The following is a 10,881-nucleotide window of genomic DNA, read 5'->3' on the forward strand; positions in this document are numbered from 1 at the left end:
GTTCAGTCAGTTCCTGGATAAAAAACTACCAGGGAACCCTCAGTTACAGCCTTTGGGGTTCCACAGCGGAAAGGTGGGAATTAACATGCAATAAGTTAGTGATTAGGGATGTGGGTGACGCTGTGGGTTAAACCACAGAGCCTAGGACTTGCCGATCAGAAGGTTGGCAGTTTGAATCCCCGCAACGGGGTGAGCTCCTGTTGCTCAGTCCCTGCTCCTGCCAACCTAGCAGTTCGAAAGCACATCAAAGTGCAAGTAGATAAATAGGTACTGCTCCGGCGGGAAGGTAAACGGCATTTCTGTGCGCTGCTCTGGTTCGCCAGAAGCGGCTTAGTCATGCTGGCCACATGACCCGGAAGCTGTACGCCGGCTCCCTTGGCCAATAAAGTGAGATGAGTGCCACAACCCCAGAGTCATCTGAGACTGGACCTAATGGTCAGGGGTCACTTTACCTTTAAGTTAGTGATTAATTCCCAATATTTGCATTGCTTACCTCCAGATGTCCTCTTGGGAACCGATTCCTAGGGATCAAGGTCCCATCAGCCCCCAAAATAAAATATTTGAGGAAGACAGTGCTCTCCCCATTGATGGGCATTGCCATTCGAATGGTGTGCATGCTGCATCTTGTGATTGATTATGCAAGGTGGGGCTTACCTGCCCCCCCCCAATATTTTATTTACATTGGCACCCCTTGATAGCTTACAGGGCCCCTTCTAGCAAACGCTGCCCACCTGCCAATCATGTAAGTTTGATCTGTCCCATCACCTTTCTAAGGTTAGATTTAAATGTGTGCGTACATCTTATATACAGTGGTGCCCCGCAAGACGAATGCCTCGCAAGACGGAAAACCCGCTAGACGAAAGGGTTTTCCGTTTTGGAGGTGCTTCGCAAAACGAATTTCCTATGGGCTTGCTTCGCAAGACGAAAATGTCTTGCAAGTTCCTGCGGGTTTTTTTTCCTCCCCCCCCCTTTTCTAAGCCGCTAAGCCGCTTATCTGCTTATCCGCTAAAAGCCGCTAATAGCGCTAATCCGTCAATGGGCTTGCTTCGCAAGACGAAAAAACCGCTAGACGAAGAGACTCGCGGAACGGATTAATTTCGTCTTGCGAGGCACCACTGTATTTTGTACACAAGGGGTAACTGAATGCAAAATATGTCAAATTATGATATGGCAAACCTACTTTTTACCTCTGGTACCTGAATGTAGCAAGCAAAACTGGCTGCCCTCATCCCCTTTGCTCCCAGACTACTCTCCTGCCCTCTGTTCCTAGGTAGGCCAAGATGACTTGAATCAACACCAGCAGGGGCACAAGAACCATTTTATTTTATTTTTTTACTGTGGTCACCAAAGGCTTATTGAAAGAAGCGGAGGGTCAAAAGCTTGCAAAGATTTTTCTAAGGCAGCAGAAAGGAGTGGTAGATTCGTGGGCGTTGAACAGGTTGTCTGGACCAATCGCATCCAAGCCTAGTTTTGGAATGATTGGTGCTTGCTCTCTCTCTGAGCCAAGTCTTCAGAACATCCTTACACATTAGTTAGGGGGCTGATGAAGGGAGGCTGCCTCTCTCTGAGCCCTCAGCGACGACCACAACCCTGCCATGACATTGGTCTGGATGGCTTTCCCAATCATTTTGGCCTCGATAGCTTTAATATCGTTACACTGCTTCACAAGCTGGGCCTTTGTATTTCGGGAGGTGTCCTCCAAGTCGGAAATCCTGAGCTCAGCCTCGTCCGAACACCCAGAGAGACTCCCGAGGGCGCTGTGGATGGCAGTGACTGAGTTGTGCAAGCGGGAGACTGCAGACTTTATCTCCACAGCGTCGGCAGCAACTTGCTCTAGCAGAGCCATGAACTGGGCCAGCGTTGGCTCAGCCGCCATTTTGTAGAGAGGGGGAGGGGAGGGAGATATTGGCTCGGGTTTCAGTCTTTTGGGGTTTGGAGGCGAAGGTCCAGTCCCTGAGGCCGTTCTGATTGTCGCTGTAGTCTGATGCAATGCTTCGCGAGTCTGGAGATGGTCTTTGAGGGGTTGCCTTGGTCTTCTTCCTGGTTCAAGAAGTCTGCATTGGCTAAGTTTGTAGAGGCCCTTGTCTTTCCAGTCCAAACGTTTCTGAAGTTTTCTGGCTGGCTGGATTCTTTGAGGCACTCCAAGAACAGACTTGGCATGCATGTTTTCCCCATTAAAATACTTTCCTCTTTTGTAAAGCCGCCTGTGTTTCATTAAAGCCAAGAGGTCTTTGGGCTTCTTACCTGAATCGGAACAGCTAGCCTGGCCAGCAGGAACTGAATTTTGGGTGAACCGCCTATTGGACTTGTGACTTTTATATAGGTCTTCCCTCTGAGCCATTTCCTGGCTAACAATGTGCTTTGAGCACTGATCTTGACCCCCACAACCAGTGCGGCTATTCTGGTTCTCTGGTCCTGGTTCAGCATCTAGCTGAAGCATGTCTTTGGACAGATCTCCCAGACCATTTCCATAGAGAAGGCATTTCTCCTGTCCGTCATCATTTCCTGAGATGCTGGCGCAATGGCTCTCCAGAACGTTCTGGTCCTCGCTGATTGAATCTGAAATCCTACACCCACTTCCCTGGGAGTGAGCCCCAGTGGCCTCAGTGGTGCTTACTTCTGAGTAAACATGTGCAAGTTTGTGCTGTAAGTCTGCCGTCTCGATCACTTCAGGGAGAATCAGGTTTGAGCAAAGCTGCATAGGCTTGGACTGCAGGTCTTGCTTGGCAGAAATCTGAGAAATCTTGTCCACAGACATTTCCAGTGCCACATAGTCAGGATCTTCCCTGCTGTGAATTTTCTGATTGCTGCCAAGTCTTAGTGATTCCTCCAGTTCTGCAGAATCAGTACGTGGCCTAGAGTCGAGACGAAGTGGGTCCCTCAAGCTGTTTCTAAGAAGAGTAGATCTCTCTTGGCTTGCCTGTTGCTCCAGCAAACTGCTTTGGTCCTCTTTGATTAAGTTTTCCTGAAGAAAATTCTCGAGGATTTTCTTCTCAGATAATTCATGTGACTCCCCAGATTGAGTCATAGGCTCAGAACTTTGCTTGCTGGGACTTTCCTGAGTATTGATAAATGCTGATAAGGATTCGCCCCTATCCTCACAATCGGCACATGTCTCCATCTCTAGGTGAACCATGTCACTGTCTAGTTTTTGCAAACTCTTCCAACAGAGAACATCCTTTTCTCTTTCTCTTCCTGAGTTGGTTTTTTGCTGCCTCTCCAGACAGCTCTGCCTTAGCAAGTCTTGTTCAGGACTCTGCAAAATAGCCTCCTTGGATTTTCCCATTGCCACCGATTCGCGCACTTCCAGCCAAGGATCCTCTTCTCTGCTTTTGCTATCGGTCCCGTCACCTGCTGAAGCACGGAAAAGCAATCACACCGTGTCCTAAAAATTCATTAAGAATACATTGGCCGCACCAGTTCCTCTCTACTGCAATTAAGAGAAGTCACAAAACTGAATATTCAGCTCATGGTGCAATCCTATGCCTATCTGGATCAGCAGAAGGCTTGGTGAGTTCGGTTTATTTATTTGTAAAAATATGCTTATACTGCTAACTTGTATAGAAGCCATCTAAGCAGTGTACAGCAAATGTTAAAATAACAGTAAATGCAAGGAAAGTACAGAAGCAGAAAATGTCATGAGTTCAACTTAAAAAGACTGTTGATGAAAGAAAGTATTCAAAGGGCATCTAAAAATGGGAAGCTAGATGACCACATAAAATAGTTAATAAAAGATGTACAAGGGGATGATTATTTCAAGAGAAATCTGGGTATAACTGATGCATGCCTAAACTGTATGCTGCAGTGATGTAAAAGTGGAAAGAGTTGGTAACTGCACCTGGATTCTCTAGGAACACTTACTCATCCAGGCCACGTTATCGTAATTCTCCTGCATGACATTCCAGTAAAGGGTTTTCTCTTTGTGGCCCAGCAGAGCCCATTCTTCCTCCGTGAAATGCACAGATACATCTTCAAAGGTTACCAGGCCCTGAAACAAACAAGAGGGATATTCCATTAACATCACAGTATTCAGACTTCTGCTGACTGTGTTGGGCAAAGCCTTAGAAGGTTTTGGGAGAAAGGGACATAGCTTAGAGGCAGACCAGAGAATCTGAATGCACAAAAGTGGCAGTGCACATACATTGCACACACATAGCTCAGCTGGTTAGAGCATGGTGCTGATGATAACGCCAAGGTTGCAGGTTCGATCCCTGTATGGGACAGCTGCATATTCCTGCATTGCAGAGGGTTGGACAAGATGATCCTCATAGTCCCTTCCAACTCTACGATTCTATGATTCTATCTCCAGCTGAAGGATCTTGGGTGAGGGCCTTTTTTCCAGTCTTGGTATCCAAGACATTTGAGATTCAGGGCCAGTCAGAGATGACTATACTAGAGGAGATGGACCAGAGGCCTGGCAATTTCTTAAGTCCAATAACTTGCATTTAGACACCACACACCAGGTTTTTTATTATTATTATTATTATTATTATTATTATTATTATTATTATTAAAAATCATTTGTTAAAAAAGTACTATGGTTACCCAATTTCTCCCCCTGGCTCTGATAGCATAGCATTCAGAGCATGCTTTTGTGCAAACCCCTTTTTGCTCAGTCTAGCCCCAGGCCATTTCTGGTTATCCCATTCTATGCTACTCCATATCACAGCACTCAGCATCTTGGCATTTCCCACTTAACTGTACAGAATGAAAGTGAAGGGGGAATGTAAGAAAGTAAGAAGCTTTTGGGAAATGATATATAATGAATTGAAGAAAATGTTTAAATACACTTTTGTTAAGAAACCAGAAGCCTTCTTACTTGGTATTACAGGGAGCGAGATAAATAAGAAAGAAAGGAAGTTATTTTTATATGCAGTGACTGCAGCAAGAATATTGATGGCACAGAAATGGAAGCAAGAGGAGCTACCCACACTAGACGAATGGAGAATGAAGATGACGGACTACGCAGAACTTGATAGATTGACGGGAAGGATCCGAAATCGACGAGATCAGAGATTTATAGAAGATTGGGAAAAGTTTACAGAGTATATGCATAAATTAAGTGATAATCAAATAACGCTTGTAAGCTTTAATGAAGCTCTGTAAGAAGAAATGTTAGAATGTGAGCAAAATAAGACTTAATCTATAAAAATAATGGAAGTAAGGTCTTAGAAATGTGTAAGAAATTAAGAAGGGAAGGAGTATCAGTCAAGTTGAGGGAAGTCATAGAATCATAGAATTGGAAGAGACCACAAGGGCCATCGAGTCCAACCCCCAAGTCAAAAGGAGAACGGATATAAAAAAAGATGTATGAATTGTATAAATTTTGTATTGGAAAAATTGAATAAAAATAATATTTAAAAAAGAAAAGAAAAGAAAGGGAAGGGAAGGGAAGATCAGCAGGAAGCTTCCCATTTATTTGGTCATGGGAACACAGGATTAACCTCACCTAACACCAATGCGATTAAATAGGCACACTCTGTCACAGGCACAAATGAGATATAATCAGAGAAGAGACCAAATCAGACTGGTTACTCAACCAGATTATGAGCAATAATGTGCCATCTGCGCCTTGTATCAACGAGAGAGAGAGAGAGAGAGAGAGAGAGAGAGAGAGAGAGAGCAGGAAACATTTTGCTTCCAGCAATGCTCTCCTGCAGTTTAAAGCTGCGTGACAAGCACGAAGAAAGCTTTTCCATCATGGCATCTGCAAGCCAGGAATAGCTTCAATTGCACCTCACACAGCCTTTAATAATAATAATAATAATATATTATTATTCTGGGCAGCTTCCAACAAAACACTAAAATACAATAACCTATTAAACATTAAAAGCTTCCCTAAACAGGGCTGGCTTCAGATGTCTTCTAAAAGTTTGGTAGTTTTCTCTTTGACATCTGGTGGCAGGGCATTCCACAGGACGGGTGCCACTACCAAGAAGGCCCTCTGCCTGGTTCCCTGTAATTTGGCTTCTCGCAGTGAGGGAACCGCCAGAAGGCCCTCGGCGCTGGACCTCAGTGTCTGGGCAGAACAATGGAGGTGGAGACGCTCCTTCAGGTATACTGGACTGAGGCCGTTTAGGGCTTTAAAGGTCAGCATCAACACTTTGAATTGTGCTCAGAAACGTACTGGGAGCCAGTGTAGGTCTTTCAAGACCAGTGTTATATGGTCTTGGCGGCCGCTCCCAGTCACCAGTCTAGCTGCCGCATTCTGGATTAGTTGTGGTTTCTGGGCCACCTTCAAAGGTAGCCCCACGTAGAGTGCATTGCAGTAGTCCAAGCGGGAGATAACCAGAGCATGCACCACTCTGGCGAGACAGTCTGTGGGCAGGTAGAGTCTCAGCATGCATACCAGATGGAGCTGGTAGACAGCTGCCCTGGACACAGAATTGTCCTGCGCCTCCATGGACAGCTGTGAGTCCAGAATGACTCCCAGGCTGTGCACCTGGTCCTTCAGGGGCACAGTTACCCCATTCAGGACCAGAGAGTCCTCCACACCTGCCCGCCTTTTAAAAGAAGAAAAGCCAGCGAAAACAAAACAAAAACACTGGTTATAAATGATATGTGTGTCATATCCAGGTTACCAGAATCCTTTCCCAGCAGGCTCCAAGTAAACCTTTTCCCACAGTGCAGGCCCCAACAAACCCTGTGACCCACCACCCTGACCTTTTGCTGAATGCATTGCAGCAGATATTCTCTAGCCGTCCGAAAAGGATTAACACCAGACGTCAGTTTCTGGCCAGGGAGACGGAACTCACTTGGTCTCCATAGCACAGAGGTGGGGAACCTAAAGGGCCACATCCCTTCACAGACAATCACCCAGGGGCCACATGCCAATGGCGAGGCAAGGGTGGGTGGGGCAACAGACATGGCTGTAGCCCCAGCACAGTCAAACGCCATCATAGTTCGAGGACAAATTCCAGCCAGGCAAAAGCACTTGAGGGACATGGAGCAGGGCTGGTGAGGGTTGTGGTCTGGGAAAGCACAGAGGGCCAGTTAAGAGAGGACTAGAGGGCTGCATTTCCCCCCTAAGCTACAGCAGGTCTGCAACATCAGAAGCACAAAGGGCAACATCAACCAGTACCAGTTTTTCCTGGGTCTGCATTAGAATCGGATGCACAACAGCATTCCATTCTTAAGTGAGCTCCACCCAGAGTGGCGTAGTGGTTAGAGCGTTGGACTAAGAGCCGGGAGTCCAGGGGTTCAAATCCCCACCCAGTCACAGAGCTCACTGTGTGACCTTGGGGTAGTCACTCACTCTCAGCCCAACCTACTCCACGGGGTCATTGTGAGGATAACACTGGGAGGTGGAGAACCACCTAGGCCAGTGTTCCCCAACCTTGGGCCTCCAGCTGTTTTTGGACTACAACTCCCATCATCCCTCGCTAGCAAGACCAGTGGACAAGGATGATGGGAATTGTAGTCCAAAAACAGCTGGAGCCCAAGGTTGGGGAACACTGACCTAGGCCACCTCAAGCTCCTTGAAGGAAAAGTGGGCAACACATGTAAACATATCAATAAAAGAAAGAAAACAAAACACAACCCAGCGCCAGCACCTGAACAGCGTTAGCTGGCTCCTCTTCCCTCCAATAGCTCTCGACCAGCTGAAGTGCTTCCTTGCTGCTGCCTGGCTCCCTGGCTCTCACACATGCCTGCAAGTTCCCCGGAAGCACATTCAGGAACTGTTCCAGGACGACCATGTCCACAATCTGGTCCTTGCTGTGCTGCTGAGGACGCAGCCATTGCTCAGCTGCCTCGCTCAGCCAGGACAGAATCTCCTGGGGGGCTTCTGCAGGCGGGACAGGGCCCAAGCGGAACCTCTGGCGGGCAGCTTCCCGACCGGACCGGGTTGCGAACAAACGGGATGCATTTGTGCCATTGCCCAGAGCAGGGGTGGATCTCGCGTTCTCAAATGCACTTGAGCGCTCAGGCAAGTCCAGAGATGCTGGCGAAGATGGATCTACAGGAACTGTCTCAGCGACAGAAGAAGATCCCTGCTGCAAGTCCGACACGACTTGGCGGGCTGCGTTCAGACGTGCTCTCAAGAGCTGGATGGTGAGCTTTGGATCATTCTGGGTGCGTGGCTTGCGGGAAGCAGGCACCCCTGGCAACGCCTGGCAGCCCGGCACGGACCCTTTGCGGACGGGCTCTTGGCTAGAGGAGGGCCTTTCCTTCGTGCCACGCATCTCGGCATCCGTGCCGGCTGTCTTGGCAGGAGGAGGGTGATCGTGTGGCAAGGAGTGGACCAGCTTGCCGTGGCGCGTGTGGGCCCTTCCCGGGCAATGGGACTTGTGGTAGTTGGCGCATTTCCAGACTATCTTGCTTTTGCTCTCCCGCTCCTTCCGATACAGGTACCCTTCGTGAAGCAGCTGATCCCTGCCTTTCCGACTCTTGACGTATTTCAGAGGCATTTTCATGGGGGGAGGAGGAGGAGGAAAATCAATAAATCAAATGAAAGAGATGGATGGTTTCGGAAGAGTGGAGGGGGGGGGGACAAACAACAACAACAACCAGTAAGGGAGGAAAACGAAAATCCCTGAAACAAAGCCAAGGGACGCCGGAGATCGGCCGAAGAGCTGCCGGGAAACGACAAGGTTCTCCTTCTGGTCCGGCTCAGGGTCTGCGGGTGGCGCGCGCGCGCGCGTCCCTCCGCCTCCGCTTCAACGCGATCGGAAAAGCCGCGCAAGGAAGGGATATATGTGAGGTTTCCTCGCTCCGATGTCCCAGCCCTTTTTCCTCCCCTTTTCCCTGTATCCGGCGTTAATTGTTAAGTCGCAGCAGCTCTTGGGGCGCGGGTTGCTCGGAGGCAGGAGGAGCCCGGAGCCATCGGGCTGACAAGTTCTCACTCCGGTCGGAGAGGGTGGAGCGCGCGACGAGAAGGAAAGCGGCGTTCAGGTTGGACGGGGATGCTGATTAAGCCCCGCCCCGCTTTCGCTCGTCAGCAGGTGGAGGAGGAGACAGCGTCGGATCGGCACATAAGGCTTCGACCGCGCAGGAAGGAAAAGCTTTGCAAAGAGAAAGCTGCTTTCGTCTCGGAGGCCCCTAGTGGAGAAAGGCGGCTATAGGATGGCAGCCCTCAAACGTGCGGATTTCAGCTGGAGTGATCGCTCACAACAAAATTATCTGGGCTAGATCCACTAGTGGTCATGTGTGCCCTCTGTGCGCTTCCCACTGAGGATCGAGAACTCGCTTCTAATAATAATAATAATAATAATAATAATAATAATAATTTTGTTGGAAGCCGCCCAGAGTGGCTGGGGAAACCCAGCCAGATGGGCGGGGTATGTATGTATGTATGTATGTAAAAATGGTACCCCTGACCATTAGGTCCAGTTGCAGATGACTCTGGGTTGCGGTGCTCATCTCGCTCTATAGGCCGAGGGAGCCGGCATTTGTCCGCAGACAGCTTCCGGGTCATGTGGCCAGCATGATTAAGCCGCTTCTGGCGAACCAGAGCAGTGCATGGAAGCGCCATTTACATTCCTGCCAGAGTGGTACCTATTTACTTGCACTTTGACGTGCTTTTGAACTGCTAGGTTGGCAGGAGCAGGGACTAAGCAATGGGAGCTCACCCCGTCTTGGGGATTTGAACCGCCGACCTGATCAGCAAGCCCAAGAGGCTTGGTGGTTTAGACCACAGTGCCACCCGCGTCCTGTCATGTATGTATGTATGTATGTATGTATGTATAAATATACCCCGCCCATCTGGCTGGGTTTGGGCGGCTTCCAACAAAATATTATACATCAAGTCATTAAAAAGTACACCCCCCAAAAAAAAGAAATGCAAAAGAACAGAGTCAACATTAGTTTATTTAGCAAATATCTGTCAAAATTATTTCCCTTTCCCCTTTTTCTTTTATACAATTCTCATGGGCAGGAAAAAACCAAATACATTTTACAACCTTCTCACAAGATTTAAACATTTTGCAACATACCGGCCACAGAAAGGAGATCAAACCAGCACCTAGTTATATGGCACTATAGAATGTTACCCAAAAATAAAACCGGTTTTGTTTTTGAAGGAGAAAAGTTTAAAACTTTCAACTCATGTCTGTTTTAGAATGAAACTCTTCTTCGATAAACTTCAGAGAACTGCTGTAGGTTAAGACATTTCATTAATGTGATGAAGATGAGCTTTGGAATGCAGCTTCGCAGAATCAGAGTTGGAAGGGACCCTTAGGGTCATCTAGTCCAACCTCCTGCAGTGTAGGAATCTCAACTAACGCATGCATGACAAATGGCCATCTAACCTCTCTTAAAAAGCTCCAATGAAGAGAGTCCACAACTGCCTCTCACACTCTTTTGCTACAGAAATGACACTTCTCCCCAATGCCTTTTGCTTTCAGGCTGTGCCGCAGCTTCCTCAGTAAAAGCAATCATCACTAGCTCTTAAGCTTTCTGTTGATCACAGGATTAGCCTCGAGTGCAATCTTGTTTCCTCTGGAACAGGGGTCAGCAAATTTACCATGCCTTGAGCCGGCGTCTCCAGCGCCGATTGAGCGGAGGAGAGTGTGCCCATACGCGTGCGCACACGCTATTTCCGGCGCACTTCCGGGTTGGAGGAGCACTGGAAATAGCTTGTGTGCATGTGCACGGGTCTCCTCTGACCTGGATGTGTACTGGAAATAACGCTTGTGCAAGCGCACAATGTTTGCGGGTGCACACAAACTATTTCCGGTGCTCCTCCAAGCCGGAAGTGGGCAGCCATGCAGCGCAGCGCCGGTAAGAGCAGGTGGCGGCAGCGGGGGTCGCCGCGGGACAGATAAACGAGTCCCTTGGGCGTTATCCGGCCCACGGGCCTTAGTTTGGGGACCCCTGCTCTAGAAAGCCCACAAACCAAAGATGAATACAACACCCTTCCTCCTTCTTTGTGCCCAGCATGTA

The 10,881-nt window shown here is 48.4% G+C and overlaps 1 protein-coding gene across 2 annotated transcripts; it reads right to left on the reverse strand.

Annotated features, from left to right (window-relative positions):
- Positions 1 to 1,301: 1,301 nt before the first annotated feature.
- LOC307206322 (uncharacterized protein) lies at positions 1,302 to 8,970 on the reverse strand. 2 transcript variants are annotated; one of them, XM_079959498.1, is made up of 3 exons: positions 7,554 to 8,970; positions 3,862 to 3,988; positions 1,302 to 3,354 (listed from the first exon to the last, which is right to left on the reverse strand). In XM_079959498.1, exons 1-3 carry the CDS (start codon positions 8,412 to 8,414, stop codon positions 1,529 to 1,531), a joined length of 2,814 nt encoding a protein of 937 aa, XP_079815624.1. In that variant the 5' UTR covers positions 8,415 to 8,970; the 3' UTR covers positions 1,302 to 1,528. The 2 variants fall into 2 exon arrangements, with proteins under 2 accessions (XP_079815624.1, XP_079815625.1); XM_079959499.1 differs by having other exon boundaries at positions 1,302 to 3,351; positions 7,554 to 8,969.
- Positions 8,971 to 10,881: the final 1,911 nt, after the last annotated feature.

This window comes from Podarcis cretensis, assembly GCF_951804945.1.
Source record: "Podarcis cretensis genome assembly, chromosome: 2".
Classification (NCBI taxonomy): domain Eukaryota; kingdom Metazoa; phylum Chordata; class Lepidosauria; order Squamata; family Lacertidae; genus Podarcis; species Podarcis cretensis.

Coding starts and splice junctions, on each gene's coding strand:
- LOC307206322 (XM_079959498.1), bottom strand. CDS start 8,414: ATGAAAATGCCTCTGAAATACGTCAAGAGTCGGAAAGGCAGGGATCAG. Junction 3,989..7,553: donor AGCCAGCTAACGCTGTTCAG/GTGCTGGCGCTG, acceptor TGTTTGTTTCAG/GGCCTGGTAACCTTTGAAGA. Junction 3,355..3,861: donor CGATAACGTGGCCTGGATGA/GTAAGTGTTCCT, acceptor TCCGTGCTTCAG/CAGGTGACGGGACCGATAGC.